The 20,877-nt window shown below is 43.0% G+C and overlaps 1 protein-coding gene across 1 annotated transcript in view; it reads right to left on the reverse strand.

Moving 5' to 3' along the window:
- Positions 1-20,877, reverse strand: part of TOPAZ1 (testis and ovary specific PAZ domain containing 1) — a 304,275-nt gene that overhangs the window by 115,176 nt on the left and 168,222 nt on the right. The window contains 2 exon segments of the mRNA XM_030210899.1: positions 9,777-9,843; positions 10,638-10,753. Coding sequence (XP_030066759.1) covers positions 9,777-9,843; positions 10,638-10,753 — 183 coding nt within the window.

Raw genomic sequence — 20,877 nt, forward strand, 5'->3', positions numbered from 1 at the left:
CAGTGGAGGGTTAAGTGACTTGCCCAGAGTCACAAGGAGCTGCCTGTGCCGGGAATCAAACTCAGTTCCTCAGTTCCCCAGGACCAAAGTCCACCACCCTAACCACTAGGCCACTCCTCCAGTGAAGGCAGTGAAGGCACATTTCCTGTGTGGCTGAGAGACCATTTCCAGCCACCAGCTCTTCTGCATGTGTGAAAGAGGAACCTGAACTATAGCTACGTGATGCAAGGTTCTACGTTAGAGGACTCACTGATCAGGAAAAGGATCTAGGAGTCATTGTTGACGGTACTCTGAAACCCTCTGCTCAGTGTGCTGCGGTGGCAAAGAAAGCAAATAGAGTATTAGGTATTATTAGGAAAGGAATGGAAAATAAAAACGCCTTTGTATCACTCCATGCTGTGACCGCACCTTGAATCTATGTGCAATTCTGATCACCGCATCTCAAAAATATATAGAGGAATTAGAAAAGGTACAGAGAAGGGCGATGAAAATGATAAAGGGGATGGGACGACTTCCCTATCAGGAAAGGCTAAAATATTAGCATTAGATAATGTTTATGCAAGATCTGAATTGTATTTAAGCAGGTCTTTGTAGTGTTTGAAGCCATTGCCTTTAGTGATTTGTAGACAGTAATTGCATTCAATACCTGATCAAGTGTTAGTATTTACTGATTAAAGAGTCGAAGACATAAATTTGATATATGAAAGATATGAGAGAAGAGTGTATGTATATATGTGCCTTCTTTACATGAGGACATGGATAGACATTCAGTAAGTCAAAGAATATCATTGAGAGCATATTGATTACTTTGTCACTTATTTGGATTGGGAGCACTAAAGTTTGCTCATAATTGCACATTTGTTGACCCCTATATTAGCTACAACTTTCAACTCAGCGCTAAGAGGGGAGGACCTGCCTCCATCTACTCTGGAGGCGGGAATAACAGTACTCCCTTAACCTGGCAAGGATCCTACCCAGTGCAGTTTTTAAAGACCCATATCCTTGTAAAATTTGGATGTTATTAGCAAAACTGTTAGCTATGAGATTGAATGGGGTAATTGCCTCCATTGTTGTGGAAGATCAATCTGGGTTTATACCAGGTAGGACCACAGTAGACAATGGGGCTCAATTTCAAAGCACTTAGCCTTCCAAAGTTCCCTAGAAACCTATGGAACTTTGGAAGGCTAAGTGCTTTGAAAATATGCCTCAATGTGAGGCAAACTCTAGACCTGATGTGGAGGGCTAGAACTTGCCAAATCCCCTTAGTACTTCTTACTATAGATGCAGAAAAGGTCTTTGACCGGGTCGAGTGGGTCTTTCTGTATGCTGTCCTTAGGCATATGGAGTTTGGCCCCCATTTTAGAAAATGAATAGCATCACCCTACAAAGCACCAAGGGCCCGCATCAGGGTAAATGGGGGATACTCTGACTTTTTTTTCCTTAGCAAGAGGAACCCGCCAGGTATGTCCTCTCTTGTCTCTTCTGTTTGCTTTAGTAGTGGAACCCCTAGCTGCTTATATTAGCTAGAATTCTGAGATACATGGAATTACAGTTGGGAAAGAAGAATTTAAAATCTCCCTATTTCCAGATGATATCCTGCTTACTATTAGTGAACCACATCAGTCAATTAGGGCCCTTATGTCCTTGCTTACCAGATATGGCTGCCTATTAGATTCAGATTTAAAAGCTCCAATCTGGTAGCATTCATTTTAAAGCCTATCTCCTGAAGTTGTTCAGGACTTGAAAAGCAAATTTCCTTTTGGATGGACTTCAGAATTTATTCAGCATTTGGGAGTAAAGATTCCAGCAGATTTGAGAAATTAAATGCTTTAAATTATGGGAAAGTGATTCCTGAACTAATGAATGGCTTTGATAGATGGCAGAGGCTGAACCATATATGGATGGGTAGGATTGATATTTGTAAGACTGACATAGGTATAATAATTTGGGCAGAATTACAGACTCTCCCTATAAATATGCCAGCCTCCAAGCTCATTTCCTTGGATAGGAAGATGTTCTCCTTTATATGGAGGAAACGTCCACCAAAGGTTGACAGAACCATTATGACTCGATGTAGGGTGGTAGGGGGTCTTGGGATACCTGATTTTGTACCATGATATGATATGTAGCATGATATAAGTTAATTGTCAGAATTATCGATTTTGCTGGATCAGATAGAAATGTATATATATATGAATAAAAGATGCAGCTGCAAAGATTTATTGGGACAGAATCAGATCAACTGGTCTGGCTTTCATCTCCCCCTTCCCCCTTGGAAACTACTGATAACAGTTTACAAAAGCTTGGCTGGGTGTGGATACCTGTCCATCAGCATAATAAAAACTCCAAGAGGGACAGCAGCCACAGAGACTGGGGTTTGTGAAACTCCGCCTATTCTCAAACAAGACTCAGACTGAAACCTATACAAAAAGCCATCAAGCTATAAAAAGCCATTTGCCAGCAGATATCCAGGAAACATGTGACCATGCTCCTCTGCAAACTACAATACCCAGGACCCAGTGCCCCTAGGAACATTATAAAAGCCAGGAACACACTCAGTTCAGCTCCTCTCTTCCATTCTCTCCCAACACTGGCTGCTGTAAGGACTTCTGGGCTCCTGTTACCTCTGCCCCATGCTGCTCATCACTAAGCTGGACAACAGACACCTTCCTACAGACTCTCTCTCAGCTTCAGCAACTCTGAAACAAAGACTTTGTAAGTTAATTTATGATTCAGACCTGTTATCTTGTCGCAAATTTCTCCTGTAAGCAAGATTCCTTAAAGCTGCCTCTCACTTGTAACATTATTACATTACCTGTATTGTAAATAAACCTTTTTAAAGTTAAATATATGGTCTAAGCACATGTTCTTAAACCTTGCAGTGCAGGTTAATGTAATTCAACAAATATAATATTTAATTTCCCTTTATTCTTACAAATAAAAATCTTATTACTTTATAGGCAATTGGTGGAGAATAGAAAATAGAATAAAAAATATAATTTTCCCACATTCATTAAAAGTTAAATATGTATAGCCTTTATGTGAGACCACATGGTCGGAGCACATGTTCCTAAAAACTAGAAATACAGCACATGTTGCGACCACATGCTCTGAGTAATTCCCTCTATTCTTATATATTCTGTTCCTATAGAGAAATATATATATTATATTTCAACTCAAATAACATTTTAAGATAACAATTAAAAAAAAGTATTTCTATGCAGCACAAGTGAAACCCCTGTTAGACTGGTATAAGTCCAAAGCTAAGGTATGGGTCAGAGTGGAAAGTATGTTTCCAGCAGCACAACTGGTCTAATCTGTTGTGGCATCCTTTGGGACACACAGAATTGCTTAAAGCTTCCAATCTCTTTTAAGAACATATAATGTATATTGTCGTTAGAGTTTGGAAGCAGTTAGTGGGGGGAAAGGAGCTATCTCTAGAGACCCCTCTTTGAACATTGCTTCTGTTCTCTCCGGGTTGGGACCCTGTAATCATTACCAGATTGGAGGCACTAGGGGTGTATAAAGTAGGGCACTTCTTCTGGTGGGGGGGGGGAGGGGGGGGCTCCTGAGCTCTTTCAGGAATTGAGGGCACAATATACCATGCCACATACTGATTTTTATATGTATCTTCAGATATGCCATTTTTTGGTAATTAAAGCTAATCTACCCTTTTTGGGCAGTGCCCTCCTCACTCCTTTTGAAGAACTGTTGCAAGCAGGTACAACCCAAAGGAAACTTATTCCTAAACTATATGATCTACTCATTGGAGAGTCTTATTCTCTCCCTATGTATCAAACGAAACGGGCTCAAGACTTGGGTGTATCTCTGACAGGCCAGGAATGTCAAGATATACATCACAATACTTATACAATTTATATTTCAGCTAACTTAATAGAATGGGGGGGGGGGGGGCAAGCTGCTGTATAGGTGGTACATGACACCACACCATATCTCTAGATTTGGCAAGGGGATTTCCAAATTATGCTGGCAGAAGCGTGGTATGATAGGAACATACTTTATTGTGTGGTGGGAATGCCCCCAGATTCAAATATTTTGGTCTGAATGGACAAGGACACTATCTGATATGCTTGGAATAGATATATCATTGGATTCCTTGTTTCTTCTTCTGCAAGCACAACCTTACCTCAGGCCAAAGCTATTTTTAAATGTATTGCCATTTTAAGAAGGAAAATCTCTCATTGCTGGAAGACTGCCCAAATCCCACAATAGAAGGATATACAATTTAAGCTTTGGCGAGCTTCCTATCTCAGTAAGCTGATGGCGCATAGTCAAGAGAGACTGGTATCTTTTGAGAAAATTTGGAAAACTTTTATTGAGTGGAATACACAAGGACAAAGTCACAGTAAAGATTTGCTTCCCAGGCACTGGTTCTCTTTGAGCTTCCTTTGCAATATGTTAGGATGAGCTGAGGACTTTCTGACCCTCCGGTAGGGGGGTGGGTTGGAGATTAGGGGGTTTTCTGTCATCTTATTTTGTACTCAATTTTAATTTACACTGTGTTCAATGAGGCTGTGTATCATTCTCCACATTGTTGAGATATAGTTATTTTGTTATGTTAAATTAATAAAACTTTTAAGTTAAAAAAAGATTCCATAGGTGTGTATGTGGTTTAATGTTGGTATGTGCTTGAAATAACTGAGTTTAAAATATGTAACATGTGATACAGAAATCCATGGAAAGTGATCTGTTTGATAACTGTTCAGCCTTTATTTTTTTTGTAGAAATTCCTGAAAATACTGCTGTATGCAGTTTACCTTGCTCTCATTTGGAAAAGGTGAGTAATTAAATTTAAAATCCAAATCCAAAGTTGTGTTACACTGATGAGGCTGTAGTGTATCTATCTATACCCTAATCCAATCCATTGTAGTAGTTTGTACTGCAAGTTGGCTTGGTTGAGGAATAGACAAGCCTCTGCGATGCCACAATGGTGAAAAAAGAAGTAGGGTTGAGGAGGAAATGATGTCACGAACGCTGATGGCTGCTTAGATCCGAAGCTCCGTCTTGCCCCTGCTCTAAAGTAGCGAGAACGAGCTTTCACAAGTCCTTCATTTTCTCCCCGCAGCTGGTAAACTCAGTCAGAATCTGGTGGGGTGACTTTGGTCTGAAAAATTTGAAAGTTGAGAATGTCTTCGGCCAGAAAGGAGGAAGAATGCCAGTTGGCACGCCAGGCCGGTAAGGCGGCGGTCCGCCATGTGCTCGCGAACGTGTGAGTTTCACACTCAGACTCTGATTCGGCAATGTCTAACGCTGAGGCTCCGATTTTACCTGCGAAACAGGGCATATCAAAAGATCTGGCTAAATGCCTCCAGGAGATTCGTGAAGAAATAAAATCCTCTAAGGAGGAAATACTGGACAGGATGGATGTTTTGTGTGTGAATCTCCGTGAGTTGGGAGGGTGTGTGGAGGATTTGGAAACGCGTGCTGATGAACAGGCTGAGCAATTGAGTGGGGCTGATGCAAAAATCTCAAATCTGTTTGCCTATTTTGAGGAATTACAATATAAGGTGGACAATCAGGAGAATCACGGAAGAAGGTGTAATCTCCGATTTCGTGGAGTTCCAGAGGTGATGGACAAGGAGGATGTTGTGGTGGTGGTAAAGTTGATCTGTGACAAGCTGTTAGAATCGGAAGACATTTTGGTGGAGCGAACCCACAGAGCTTTAGGGAAGAGACTGGACAATAAGCCTAGAGACATTGTTGTCTGTTTTTCATCGTTTGCTATAAAAGAGAAAATAATGTTGCGGGCCCGCCAGGTACAATCTGTTGACTATAACAGGGCTCGGATGCAGGTGTTCCAGGATTTGTCTCAGCTGACTCTGGCTAAGAGAAGAAGCATGAAGCCTGCCCTGGATATTCTAATTGCTCATAAGATCCCGTATAGGTGGTCCTTCCCTTTTGCCATATGCTTTACAGTGGGGGGAAAATTGCATCGTCTCAGACTCCTGTCTGAGGTATGGAAGATCTTGAATGAGGAGGGTTTGACTGCAGCTGTACATCCTCCGGTGGCCATGGCTCCCGCTTCTCGGGCGAAGCTTCAGCAATGGAAACGGGTTGCTAAGTACTCTAAAAGTTCCCCGAAGGCGACCTGAAGGGACTTTCAGATATTGCTATTATGCCCCAACATGGTTGCACCTTTCCTCTTTTTGTGATGTGGATAAAGATACCAGGTGGACCCTGAATGTTTCCCTCCTAAGAGATGAGAAGTTGGTAGCTGCTTATCGTGCGGTTTTGAAGGAGTATCTTGATATTAATTTAACGTCGGGTCCTTCTCCAATAACCTATAAAAATGTGAAGTAGTTGGGGTAATTCATTACACTTTGGGGATGAGTTTGTTTGGTCACTCTGTTAGCTCGATAAGAATTTAGCTATCGTGGATTTGTATGTTATTCTCTGCGAGATGTTGTCGCAGTTTTTGTATTTACTTGCTTACCCAAAGTTCGAATAAAGACTTCTTTCAATTAAAAAAGAAGTAGGGTTGTATAGTGTCCTACCTGACTGTTTTTAGCTGTTGTTTAATATATGTTCTTGTGTGAGCATTGTATGTTGGAAGCAGAGAGTTGCACGGCGACAGAAATCTAACCCGTCCCCGCCCATCCCCGTGAGAATACAACCCATCCCCATAGGGAATCCAACCCATCTCCGCCCGTCCCCACCACAAGTAATCTTCTCTATCCAAGTTCCCAGCCTGCCAAGCCTTTGCTGTGCCACAGTCACCTTGACCCCCCCCCCCCCCCCAAGAAAGCTAGATTCTATATGCAGTAAAAATTCTACAAAAATAACATAAATCATTTTATTCTGTACTCTGCTAAAACAGCAGATGTACAGATTAGCAGGACCCAAAGCAGTCCAAGACAAGTAAAGTCAGAAACAACAGAGTTTATACTTAATTGTTCAACTGCCCTTACAATTCACCTTTGGGTTTAAAAAGCAAAACCATGTGCATGTAAGGACTGGATAAACTAATTCAAACAAAGTTTAAAGCAAATGCCCTTAATATGTAATACTTGCTAGCAATAATGAAACTGTTAAATATTCACATAGCAAGCAGCCCGAGGCAACAGATTTATTTTCCATTCAACATAATTAACTTTGTATAAACTTGGCAGCTAATACTGTGCAGAACTGGACAATATTGGCACATTTAGACTGACACTGGACAGAACTTCCCTCATTATTCAAAACCTCTCTGTGAAATAGTAGTAATAAAAAAGGCAAGTGCATCAAACATATAAACGGCGAGTGACTGTACTCACTCGCAAATGCGCAGTAGAGACTTCCCTCTCTGTCCCGCCCCGCGTCAATACGTGATGACGGGGGCGGGACAGAGAGGGAAACTGCGCCACCCCCACCTCGAGTCGCCGCCACCCCTCCACCCGAGGTCGCCGCCACTGGTGCCCCCCCACCCGGAGTCGGCGCTGCTGCCACCCCTCTACCCGCCCCATCTCATCGCTATTCAACTTACATCTCCGCAGCAGGCAGATCAGCTGAGCTGCCGTTGGCCTTCCTTCCCTGCCTGTGTCCCGCCCTCGCCGACGTTACGTCACACGAGGGCAGGACACAGGAAGATCGAAGGCCAACGGCAGCTCAGCTGATCTGCCTGCTGCGGAGATGTAAGTTGAATAGCAATGAGACGGGGCGGCGAACTCGGGGGGGGGGGGGGGGGAGCGGACAGCGGCGACCCACCAGCCCGTTTTAACGGGCTCAACGGCTAGTTTTTATAATATACCACTGCAATCCACAAAACAAAAGGAGCAAATTCCCACATGCTATCTTTTTCTTTTAATGTAGGCACAGTAAATAAAAAAGATTTTAAATGCTCCCAAGTTTCAGCCTAATTCATGTTGAATGTGGGATATAAATGTAATAAATAAGTAAATAAACAGATAGAAAGTCTGAATGTTGAGCACCCGATTCTTATAACATGATATCTGTTTTAGTGGCCCATTACCAGGAGAAAAAAAATCTCTACACAAATGTAACAGTGTTAGGGTGTTCCTTTAAACAGCTCCTCCAAATGACACACTGATTACAATTTATAAACAAATTACTACTCTACCTATGAAAAGTTATTCCATTATTATACTTCCTCTGTGTATATCTGTATGCTACACAAGTCGGTATATTTGAAAATATAAGTGAGATTAAATAAAAATGCTACCAACAATAAAGAACAACGTGGATGTAGCAGCTCATAGGTTTCTTTGCTTTATTTTGGGTGTATGGCGATGACGGCCACGCACGGAAGGGGAAACAGAGACCACCCTGTCTTCAACTCCCTCCCTCCCACACACACTCCATCCATCCACCTCTCCTCCAGCCCTGGATGTCTTCCCCATACATACCTCACATCACCCTGGTGGTCTAGTGGCTTAATATAGGGCAGGAAAGGTCCCCACGCTTTCCTGCCCACTGCCGCTGATCCTCTTGCCACTGCTACTTGTTTAAAATGGCCACACAGTCATTTTAAACAAGTGGCGGCGGTTGCGAAAGAATCAGCGGCAGTGGGCAGGAAAGCATGGGGACCTCTCCTGCCCCAAAGCAAGCCACCAGACCACCAGGGTGATCTGAGGTATGGATGGAGGGAAAGCAAAGCTCCGTTTTAGTTCCGTGGGAACCCTGCAGGACTCAGGTCCATCCCAGCGGGATCCCCGTGGACCTTGGTCCATCCCCATGGGATTCGCAGGAATCCCGCTATCCCCGTTCCTGTGCAGCTCTTTAGTTGGAAGATCATCTGCAACCCTACTTTTTCTTTCACTTCTGTTCTGTAAACACTGACCTCTCAAACACCTCCTGACCAGGACCTTATTACTGCTGCTATGTCCTAGCTGGAAGGTCTCACCAAGACTAAAGCAAAACCAGCAAGTTGTGGGGGGGGGGGGGGGGGGGGGGGGGGAGGAGGGTTCCCTTTTGCACTGTGGCATCTGCAAAAAAACTGCAGCAGCAGTTGATTCACATGTCAATCCTATTCTGCAGAGATACAGACACTCCCCCTTTGGAAAGAGCAAGCAAGCAAATAGAAATAGGAGGAATGCACTACACATAAGATGAGATGAGCAGGACAAAGAAAATGATTGGGATGCCATCATAAAACTTGTAATCCCCACTAACCAGAGCAATCAGGAGAGCCAGAAGAAAAAGAGAGAAGGTGGAGCAGTAAGCAAAAATAGCGATTGTAATCGTTAGCAGCACCCCCTTTTACCAGTTCCAAATCTCTGCCCAAAACACCACCCCCTAAGCTCCCATGAGCCCTACCCATATTCTCCTTCCCCACCCCCTCCTTCTACCTAACCTTGTTCAAACCAGTTCTGATCCACCCATAACCCTCAAATTCGCCCATTCTCTTCTATCCTACCTACCCCTTCCCACCATTTTCTTATACCCCATCCTCAAACCAGTGACAGGCTGCTGCCTGTTTGTGTCTGACCTCCCTATTCAGTCTTGATCAGTCCCTTATCCTTTCTGAGTTGTCTTTTCTCCAAGTTGAAGACCTGCTTAACCTTTCTTCATAAGGGAGGTGTTCAATTCTCCATTACTTTTGTCACCATTTTCTAGTTCTGTTTTGCCCTTTTTAAGATGGGGTGATCAAAACTGTATTCCTATGATGACAATATGTACAATACATTTTATATTGCTACATTCACTAGGCCACACTTTAGAAATTTAATTGAGGAAGCAGTTTGGATTTTTAACTTTCATGATTTGGTACCATCAATGAAAACAGGTGATATACAGTAATCCACTATTATACATACCCCAATTTCAGCAATTGCCAAATCTAAGTCGCAAAGTGAGTTCTTTTTTGATTCCTTTGCAAGAAGTCTTTAAAACAAAGAACATTGCAAATAAAGATAAAAGCAGAGGTGAATGACTACTGTAACTGCGAATATTTTACCACAGTAAGGACCCCAAACAATTCATGTAGACAGATTACACATTTTCAGACTGCAGTAAATGTAGTCTTTGATTCCACTGCAAAATTGGCATTAGCAAATTTCCCTCATTTATCACTTAAGCTAGAGGATAAAACTACAATTATGAAATGTTAAGCTTAACCAGAATTTTTTTGCATGTATTTCATCAAGGACATGTTAGAGAAATTTGTTTGAAAACAGCAGGGAATCCAAACATGATTACGTATTTCCTAAATTTGATCTTAGATATCTGAAATTTAATCAACCCCAAACTATATTAATGGGGTTTAAAAATGAAGACAACAAAAAAGGATAAACTGACAAAATATTTTCTTGAAGTGGCATTATTGGGATATATACCATATCAAACTAGAGTTCTAGCAAGTTTAGTTTACACTAAAGAGGAAAAACGTTTTTTTCTGCTGTGCGTACCTACTGATTAATAGTATTTTTCTTTGGTATGGTGAGATATAAGGGGAAACATCCTACATCCACCGCTGGGAGAATATGACATGTGTTATAGAACTGATTAACATGTCAAATCAATTTTTTTTGTAGAAAAAAACTTCTATTTTAAAACAAATATTCCTAGTTAAAAGAGTCTCATATATGAATATACAGCCACATAACTTACTAATACTATGACAAAAATATATGCTTTTCAAGTTTGTGTTTAATTTCACAATTTGTTAACTAGCTTACCTTGTTTTCATGGCTAAAATGACACCAATTTCTGATTCTGAAGCCTGCATTTCATTCAGCAATTTTACAATATAGTCCAAGTGTTGCGGCAGAAGAATCATCCCAGCTTCAACAAGCTACAGAATTATACAACAAAAACTGGGTAAATGAATATACTAAAATGAATATACTTAAGATTCTGAGAAGAATACAAAAATAGAAAAAAAGGCAAAGGAGAACAGTAATAATGAAAGTATGGGGTGAGGGAGTGAAGCAGGGGTCGGTAGGAAGGCAGGTATTCTATATATTTTTTTGAAATTTTCCAAGTTTATTAAAGAAAATAAAATCTCATACAAAAACCACCAAACCAAGTAGCAAATCCAAATGCACAATCTAAAGACATTGACACAGAAGAGAACAACAAACTCCCGCCCCTTCAAAAAAAACACAGTGAGGATACATGAGGAATACATAGCATCACTTAGCTAACCCGAGATGGTGCGTGTGTGTGTGTGTGTGGGGGGGGGGGGGGGGGGGGGGGGGGCTAGCCGTCTCTACCAGGGCCAGAGCCCTGGAAGACCCAGAGGCTGATTGCCAAGCACAACAGAGGTCCCAAACCTTGTGGTAAGGGATCAAATGTGCGTAACCCTAGTAGCGCTCTAGAAATGTTAAGTAGTAGTAGTAGTGCTATTCTTTTGCTGTCATGCCACTCACCTGTTGTCTGTGGTGTCCAACAGAATTCCATACCAAGATGGATCTGTTTACTTCCTGGAAACCCGGGCACCTTCTTTATAGCCCTAAAGAGGGTGCTGGCTGATGCAGGGGTGGCCCAAATCAAAAAGTCACCCTGGCTCCAGCAACTCCTCCTCTGCCTCCCCCCCCAATCTGACATCTCACCCCTTCCTTCCCCAACCCTTCTTTTCTAAATTTACCTTTTCTTTTCTTGTTTTTCAAAAGGCGGCGGTGGCAGTGATTCCTATAGGCTACCCTGCCGCCGATGCCAGCCCCTTCTTTCTACTGTGGGTGGCCCGCCTCTCTGAAGTAACTTCCTGTTTCATCAGAGGCAGGCCACAGTAGAGAGAAGCAGCCAGGACCACAAGCAGGGCAGCCTATGGGAATTGCTGCTGCCCCCGCTTTTTAAAAAACAAGAAAATAAAAGGTAAATTCGTTGAAGGGGGTTGGGGAGGAAGGGGGGGGGGGGGGAGCGGCGATGCCACCTCAGAAAAGTGCTGCTTGAGGCCCCTGCCTCAGTTGGCCTAATGGTAGGGCCACCATTGGGCTGATGTCATCACTTCCTATCTGGAAGTATGTAAGGAAGTTCCTGACTTCCAGCCAGTGCCTTTGCAATGGGTTGCCTAGTAGCGTGTTGCAGCCTTGTTCCTGTTTGTCTCCAGTTCCAGCCCTGCCTTGTCCTGACTCAGAGGCGGACTGACCATTCGGGAAACTGGGCAGTGCCTGAGGGTCCAAAGGCTCTAGGGGGCCCGGAGGCTCTGCCCGGTTGCTCGCCGGCGCACACTACAACCCTCCTGGTCCTACCTTGAAGGGCCCTGATGGAATAGTGGCCTCTAGGGGTTGGGGGACAGAAAAGAACAATACCCTTTCCTGTCCGTTGTTGCTATTCTGAATGGCACTGCTGTGTTTTCAAAATGGCTACCAAGACCCTTGAGACTACTGTGGGAAGTCTTATCCACCATTTTGAAAACATGGCGGTGCCGGGCAGAATAGAAGTAATGGGCAGGAAAGAAAGGAATTTTTTCTGCTCCTGAAGAAGCCTCTAGACCACCGGGGCCCTTCAAGGTAGGACTGGGAAGGGCCCACTGAGGCTTGGGGGACTGTGATGTGTGGGAGGGGAGCAGCAGCTGTGGCGGTAGGGGGGGGGTGGCGGTAGGGGGGGTGGCGGGCAGCTGTGGCAGTAGGGAGGGTGGAGGGAGGCAGTAGGGAGGGGAGCCCTGCTCACTCCCAGTTCGCTCCTGTCCTGACTCAGGCCTGCCCGATTGTGCCTACTCCAGTCTGTTTCATGCCTACCCTCCATTCAGGGCCTAGCTAACCCTCGGGATGGCTGGGTAGTGTCAACTTGGCTGCGGCCCAAGGGCTCACCCCCATGAGCCATGACATATTCAAAAGACCATGAGCTTGGGTGAGTCACCCACCTTGTAGCTGCTCCAGCAACTGGCCCTCCAGCTCCAGCAACTTTCTGATTCTGTTCAGGACTTGACCAGCTGCATGGACCAGCTCCAGTATGTCTAGGACCTCGACCAGGAGGTCCAGCAGCAACGGACTCAACTTCAGCAGATTACAGAAACCCTTCAAGGGTTCTGTGCTCAGCTTGTGGCAAAGAAACCACAGGCCCTCTGGAGTCTGAACCCACCTCCAGGATCCACTCTAGTGGTACCACCTCCGGTTATCCGGTGTCTCAGCCTCAACTCTTGGCACCACCGCACTTTGATGGAAACCCCAAGGCATGCAAGGATTTATTAACCAGTGTTTGATAAACTTTGAACTACAAGCCCTTTAGCTTTCCTGTGGATCGAGCCAAGATTACCTTTATTGTTTCTCTCCTTTCTATGGAAGCACTGGCTTGGGCCTCTTCCTTGTGAGAACAGAACGACCTGCTTATGTCCAATTTGGTTGCCTTCCTCACATGCTTCCAGCAGGTTTTTAATGAGCCAGGGCATATTTCTTTGGTGGCTTCAAAGCTCCTGCGCCTACAACAAGGGACCATAACTGTGGACCAGTATGCTATTTAATTCGGGACCCTAGTCTGAACTGCAATGGAATCAGGAGTCCCAGCTAGTCATCTTTTGGCAGGGCCTGGCAGACCACATTAAGAATGAACTGGTGGGATAGAATCTCCCTACCAGTTTGGATGACTTGGTTTACCTATGCATCAAGATGGACTAGGAATGTGGAGGTAAATGCCACTCTATGTGGTTGATGCCTCAGTTTCAGGGTCCTACAGATGTCAACTTCTCCTGCCACCCTGGAGGAAGAGGTCCCCATGCAAATAAGACATTCTCAACTTTTGAAGGAACAGAAAAGGCATCTGAGAGAGCAAAACCTCTGTCTATACTGCGCGGACCTGAGATATTATGCTAAATGATGTCACAGGAAACTGGGAATATTTCCAGACATAGGAGTTGTGGAGGAGCTATCCCTAGGTCCTTCCCGAGTTGTTCCGATCTCCCTCTGTACTCTCCCTGTCACCCTTCTATGGGACAATAAACAGATCATAGTCCAAGTTCTCCTTGATTCCAGCACATCCGGAAACTTTGTGGATGAACGACTGAGACGCCAGTATAATATTTCTGTGAATCCCCTTGGAGAACCTCTTTGCATTTCCTCGGTCTATGGAGACCCGCTGCCAGGGCATCTGTGGGCTATTACTCACCCTATTTCCCTACAGGTGGGTTCTCAGTATCAAGAGACGATAAGAGTTTCATGCACTCCCCTGATCTGTCCATCAGGTCATTTTGGGGCTTCCTTGGTTGCAGAAACATGAATCTCATATTGACTGGTGCTCTGGAGACATTCCAGCCTGGAGTACAACCTGTTCTCAAGTCTTGGTTAACGTCTGTTCTACCTCAGCTAATTCTGTCCAAATAGATTCACCTCAGGACAAGCCTTCCATCTTGGAATCCCGACCCAACGGACCCTGCAAAGATTCTTGCTGTCTCCCAGATCAGTGTACCCCCAGAGAGTACTCTAGACCTGAAGCAGTCAAGGATGTGGACCTTGCTCAGGACACACAACTTCAAGTCTACAGGATAATCTAGATATCAGAAGGATAAGGAGGATAATATATGGAAACCTACTATCAGTGTTCATGCCCCTGGCACTTAAACAAGAGGAACAGCAGCAAGAAAAACAGTATGCTAAATGAAACTGTTAAAATGAAAATGTCCCAACTGGGTAAGGCAAAAGCAAGTGCCGTTACATGGGGGAGTAGGCCCCAAAGATACCGGAGAGCATGGCAAATTTTGAAGTACATGATTTGAGAGAAAGTTGGTTGTCAGAATTGGTGTTTGTTGACAACTCTTCAGTGTCAGATATGGTTGATATATGGTATGAATGTCTAGAGTGTGCTCTGGATGATGTTGCATCTGTACATATTGTTACTGTTCATCCTGACAGGAAATACCAACCGTGGTTCTCTACTAGTTTAGCTCAGATAAGAAGAGAGTTGCGTAAAGCTGAACGTTTAGGAGAAGTATTTTAGACGTTGAGGATTATGATTCATTTCAGATTAAGTTTTTGCAGTATAATACATTATGTAATAATGAAAGGGATGCTTATTTTTCTAATAAGATTCAATCATCTCTGAACAGACCTAGGGAGTTATTTGCTACTATAATATATTTGTGTGATAATGATAAGAGAGACTTGAGCAGGGTAAAAATTCATGATGAATAAGATTTCATTATTGAAAGAAAAATTGGGTACTACTGTAGATTAAATGATAGTTAAGGAGAGTCTTCATGAAGTAAAGTTTACTGCTTTCCGAGAAGTGAGTGTTAAGGAAGTGTCTTCTATTTTGCAAACAATGAAGCCTTCCAAATCTGTAACAGAGCCATGTTCAGTTATCTCAGAGTGTTGCTCCTTTTCTGGCTCAGATTGTTAATAAGTCATTTTAGGAAGGTCACTTCACTGGCTTCCGATCAGATACCGCATTCAATTCAAGCTTCTCCTTCTTACCTACAAATGCACTCAGTCTGCTGCCCCTCACTATCTTTCTACCCTCATCTCCCCTTACGTTCCCGCCCGTAACCTCCGTTCATAGGATAAATCCCTCCTCTCAGTACCCTTCTCCACCACCGCCAACTCCAGGCTCCGCTCATTCTGCTTCGCCTCACCCTTTGCTTGGAACAACCTTCCTGAACCCTTACGCCAAGCCCCCTCCCTGCCCGTCTTCAAGTCTTTGCTTAAAGCCCACCTCTTCAATGCTGCGTTCGGCACCTAACCCTTACCGTTCAGTGAATCCAGACTGCCCCAATTTGACTGCCCCTATTTGTCTATTAGATTGTAAGCTCTTTGAGCAGGGACTGTCTCTCTTTGTTAAATTGTACAGCGCTGCGTAACCCTAGTAGCGCTCTAGAAATGTTAAGTAGTAGTAGTAGTAGTAGTAGTAGGAAGGGGTGTTCCCACAATTATTGAAGATTGCTACTGTGAAACCTTTGTTAAAAACTTCTGGTTTAGATCCCTCGCAGGTTAATAATTATAGACCTATCTCTGTTCTTCCTATAGTGGGAAAAGTTGTTGAAAAAATAGCTGTAAGACAGATGAGTTTATTGAGGAAGTAAATGGTCTTAGTCCTTTTCAATATGGATTTCAAACGAATCATGGCGTTGACTTTGCTTGTTTCTACCATTGATGAAATAAGAGGAGAGTTGGATACTAAAAAAAGTTTGTCTTGTTTCACTGGATGCTCCTTCGGCATTCTATACAGTAAATATTGATCTACTATTGCAAAAACTTATAATGATAGGTTTTGATGGAAGAGCTTATGATTGGTTTTGCTCATATTTAAGAGACAGGAAAATACAATTTAAAGTCAACTAGCAAGTCCCCAATCAGTATATGCTTCAAATGGGTGTTCCACAGGGGTCTGCTTTATCTGCACTGCTATTTAGTGTGTATATGACATCCATTAGTGATGTTTTTGAAGCAAAGAATGTAAGCTATAGAATGTATGCTGATGATATTCAGTTCTTCTTCCCAGTATTACCTAATGATGTTTCTGTAAAAATTCAAGATTGCATGGAGAAAGTTGAGAATTAGAAGAAAGTTAATGTTAAAATTGATGAAGAAAGAGATATTAATGATTAGTAATAAGATGACTGTTCTTCCTTATCTGACCTGGTGGTTCAAGGATAGTCCGGTTCCAGTTAAATCATCTGTAAGGAACATGGGGACTCCTTGTTCATTTGTCCTATCACATACCTCCTATGTTGATTCTGATACTACAGATTGTATTCTCTTGTTACTATGTAAGCCACATTGAGCCTGCGATGAGCGGGAAAGCGCAGGGTACAAATGTAATGAATAAATAAATAATAATGACTGACTGTCATTTAACCTTTCAGGAGCTAGTGACTAAGGTCATTCAGACTTTACAATCATTCTCAAATTTTTTTTTTAAAAGTTAAAGCCAATGTTGAAGCCTTATGATTTTCAAAGGGTGGTTCAATATTTAGTATTGACAAGGTTGGGTTTCTGTAATGGTCTCTATACAGGGACTGCACTGAGCAAAATTTATTCTTTACAGGTTATTCAGAATGCAGCAGCCTGAATGATTAGTGGTATGGGTAGATTTGTGCACATATCTCCTGTGTTAAAAACTGCATTGGCTGCCTATTACATATCACATTCAATATAAAATTTTGGCTTTGATGTTTCAAGGATTATTTTGTCCAGTGCCTTTGTATTTATCCAGTGTGGCACAGTGTTATAAAGCAGGAAGGTTTAGTAGTGAAAGGAACGCTATAGTTCCAGACCAGAGACAGATATATTATACTAAAACATCTACACATACATTTTAACTACAGGTCCACTTTTGTGGAATAGTCTCCTAGGCACCTTACACTTTAGTTCTTCCTTGAAGGATTTTAAGAAGGCTTTAAATACACATCTGTTCTTTCAGGCTTTTAAAAGTTGAAATAATTTTAAGTGGAGGGCAATACAAAACCACTGTTGTATTTTATATTATGTTTTGCTTTATGTTTACTGTACGTTATTTGATTTTATGAATGCATTCTTGTAAACTGCTTAGTTTTTAGGTAGTATATAAGTTTTACAAATAAATAAATAGGATCTGAGTAGCAGGCCAACCAAAAATTTCCACATGCACTCAGAAAAATGGGAACATGCCTGCCAAACGTTCTAGTGGAAGATTGCTGGCACTCAGGTGCTGATTCCCCTTTGCCACCCATTGCCACATAGATTGATCTTTCAACCCAAATGAAGGTTGCTAGAATGAGGGTGGGCTGCAGGGGCATTCACCTCCAGGAAAACACCCTGCACCTCCTCCAAAGAGTGAATCTGATGAAGGCGGCCATCCTTTTAGAAAAGAAGCTTGAAGGGATGTCCACTTGAACTTGATTCCCTGTTCCTACAGTTGGGCCATGAAGGATCACAGTTCAGAGTGGCTTTTAAGGGTAGCATGGGCCAGATATTGGTAGATATCAGCATGGTAAGAGTCCTACTGAAAATTATTCACAAGTCAGGCAGCTTTCAAAATGTGCTCTTTAACTTTAGTCACAAAAGAAGGCCATAGGTTGTTTCTGGGATTGCCCAGGGCCCGATGTGCCAGTTCTAGGAGAATAGTTGACAGGTATACCTTGGTCTGTCCCTCTGACAGCAAAGAGTTGGCAATCTGTTGCACCACGTGTTCACTATCCGCATATGTTGGAGTGTTGGGCAGGCCACGAAACCAGAGGTTATGTTGACTCCGGTTTTCTAAGTCCTCCAGCTTGTCAAGGATTTGGTGGGCGACTATGCGGACGTCAGATACCTGCTGGTCCAAGGAGCCCAGCACCCGCATGCTCCTTGAGTCACATCTCTGCCTCCTCTATGCAATGTCCCAGCTCCCAGATCTCGCCATGTAAGTTGGCTCTTAGAGTCATCAGCTCACTGTGCTCAGCCTTCAAACCCACTCTTATTTCTTGAAGCCAGTCTTTAATCTCACCAAGGGGGCTCTGCTAGGCATCCACAGGTCCAGTGCCGGTCCCATACAAGTCCGGAGGGGAAGTGTCGACTCTTCATGTGGTCGACCACCCAACCGCCCATGTAGGCAAACGCAGTTAGATCAATAGCACACTGATTACTGCTCACTGGGAAAGAAACTCCACCAAATGAGAGGTTCATAGGTCAGCAAGGGTATCCCCAGTGGCTCTGGATTGCTCTTAAATGCCAATCATTGCATAGGGCTGTATGGAGCTCACGGCTCAAGCAGCCATACTGCTTGATGATGTCACTTCCTCCAGGTGTTCTATATTTAATTTCTAACCCTGGTTCCGGTTACATGGTTCAGATGGAATAAGAATGCTGTAGGAGGTTTTACTTTCAGATTTCAAGAGATAGGAACTTTCATGCTTTTTTATGTGATTGAGTGGATTACCCTGGACCAGCATCTAACATAAGAGTTCCTATGGAGCTTTGATTTATGTTTCACATGCGTAAGGTGAACCTTAAGGTCCTCTTCTACCCTTTTCATGGACCAAAAGTATTGCAGCAGATCATGATATGAGAGAAGGGAAAATTTTAAAATAACAGAGGTCCTAGGATTATAACTAAAGGGTCCAGGGTATTTTGCTTTGACCCATAGGGATTGCTGTGGGGTAGGGTGTGCCAATCCTAAAAAATGGCTTGTCATCCTAGTTGTAGACATCAGATTTGGCTCAGGGTAACCCAAACCCCTGCCTGATCTGAAGGGGTGCTGTGCTGACCGTTTCTGCTTTCTGATCCTCCTCACCACATCTTCCCTATACCACCTACCCCCAAACATTTAAGCGGATATCATTTGCTGCTGTCCCTGGGCTTGTGAAATCTAGCAGCTCTCATTGCGAAACAACTTTTACCACAACACTGGCCAAGCAGCAGCAGCAGATATTGTTGTCTAATTAAACTCTTCTGTTACCGACATGGGGCAATGAGGAAGAAGACAGACTGTTGAAATAGCATTGGGAAGAAGGGGCTGAGGAAAAGAGGAAAGCATCTGGAGGAAGCAATATTTTCTTGAAGGAAAAGGGATAAGGAGGTAAAGAGTGGAGAAAGGGTGTCTGAAGTGAGTGGGTTATGAAGGGGAAAAATGTATCAGGGAGGGTGTAAGAAGGGGGAATACAGTATATTTTGAAGGGAGACAGGATAAAAAGAAGGTAAAGAATTGAGGATGGATGTTAAGAGAAAGATTCTTTTTTTCAAAGCTTATAGTTACAGGGGGAGTCTTTAAAGGAAATTAGACTTTGAAAAGATTTTAGATGTTGACATATAAGACAACATATACTTGACTAAGTCGAAAATGTTTGGCTAAAAATGCATTAAGAAAACACTGGCCATCTGTAATGGAAGTGAATTTTAAAGATCGTTTTTCAACTCTGTCTTTGACCGACACTTTTCTTGTAAATACATTTGGTATTTGAAGGGGAGGATGGCATTTGTTTTCAGAAGTCCAGCTTGGCCACCTGGGCTTGAGAAAGCATGTGACCACGTTCCCACAGACCTAAGCAGAGAAGCATTCTGTAATTTTCCTTAGAAGCATTCTGTAAATTTCCTTAGCTCTGAGAATGGGCTCGGAGCCTAACAAAAATGGAGGGCTTGTCACAGCAGAGTGGGAGTTCATCTGTGAGTAACGTACGGACTGCGCAGAGGATCTGTTCCTGGTCCAAAGCTCCTGGCTCTCGCTGTGAACCGGGCCCTCCCCAGCTGATAATAAGAGCCTGGATGTAAGGACCAGTGATGTTGTATGTATGTATTGCTTCTTTTCCTAGTCTAAGAACTCTTGGCATTGCTTAGATGTAGAGACCAGTGATGTAATGATTAGCTGTATAAACAATCATTGTGTGTATATGTGCTAATCATTGTATATATCCTAATCATTGTAGAATTTACCTCCTCTAATAAAGGTTTTCATTTACTTATTACGAATCCAAAAGAATCCACAGTAGTCTGTGCCAGTGAGACAGGCTGTAAATCCATAGCAGTTCATCTTGGCGATGAGCGTGAGGGATTCGTACAAAGAATGACACCTATGTAACAGTATTGCTTATCTGAAAACCCGTTAGAGCTGGGATAATAGGAAGAGTACAGAATGATAAGTGCGTGATTTACAGTTAAAATGATAACTGAGCGTACCGTTGTAAAGTGTGACGCAGTTGGAATGATGTGTGATTTACGCAGTCAAAATGATAACTGAGCGTGCTGTGCTGTTGTAAGTGTAATGTAGTATATGTTTAGATTCATTTGGAGTTATTAATTTGCACATTTAAAGAAAAGGGATGGAAGATAAATCTTATAAGATTCAAGGGCCGTTTCAGGCAGGGAGACTTTTAAACTGTCAGTCATAGGAATGTGTTAATTACTCAGCTTTTTGCAAGCAGTGCTTATCGGGGAAAAATGTGACCTTGAGTGCAGGGAAAGAGAGCAACAGGAAAAATACTTGTTTTGAGAAACAACTATTAACTATAGGACATGTTGCTGTCCTGAGACCTGAAATACCAATAATGCAATGGCCCCAAAAAACTTACTGGAATTAAATGGAAGTGGTATA

The sequence above is a fragment of the Microcaecilia unicolor genome, chromosome 1, assembly GCF_901765095.1.
Source record: "Microcaecilia unicolor chromosome 1, aMicUni1.1, whole genome shotgun sequence".
Classification (NCBI taxonomy): Eukaryota; Metazoa; Chordata; class Amphibia; order Gymnophiona; family Siphonopidae; genus Microcaecilia; species Microcaecilia unicolor.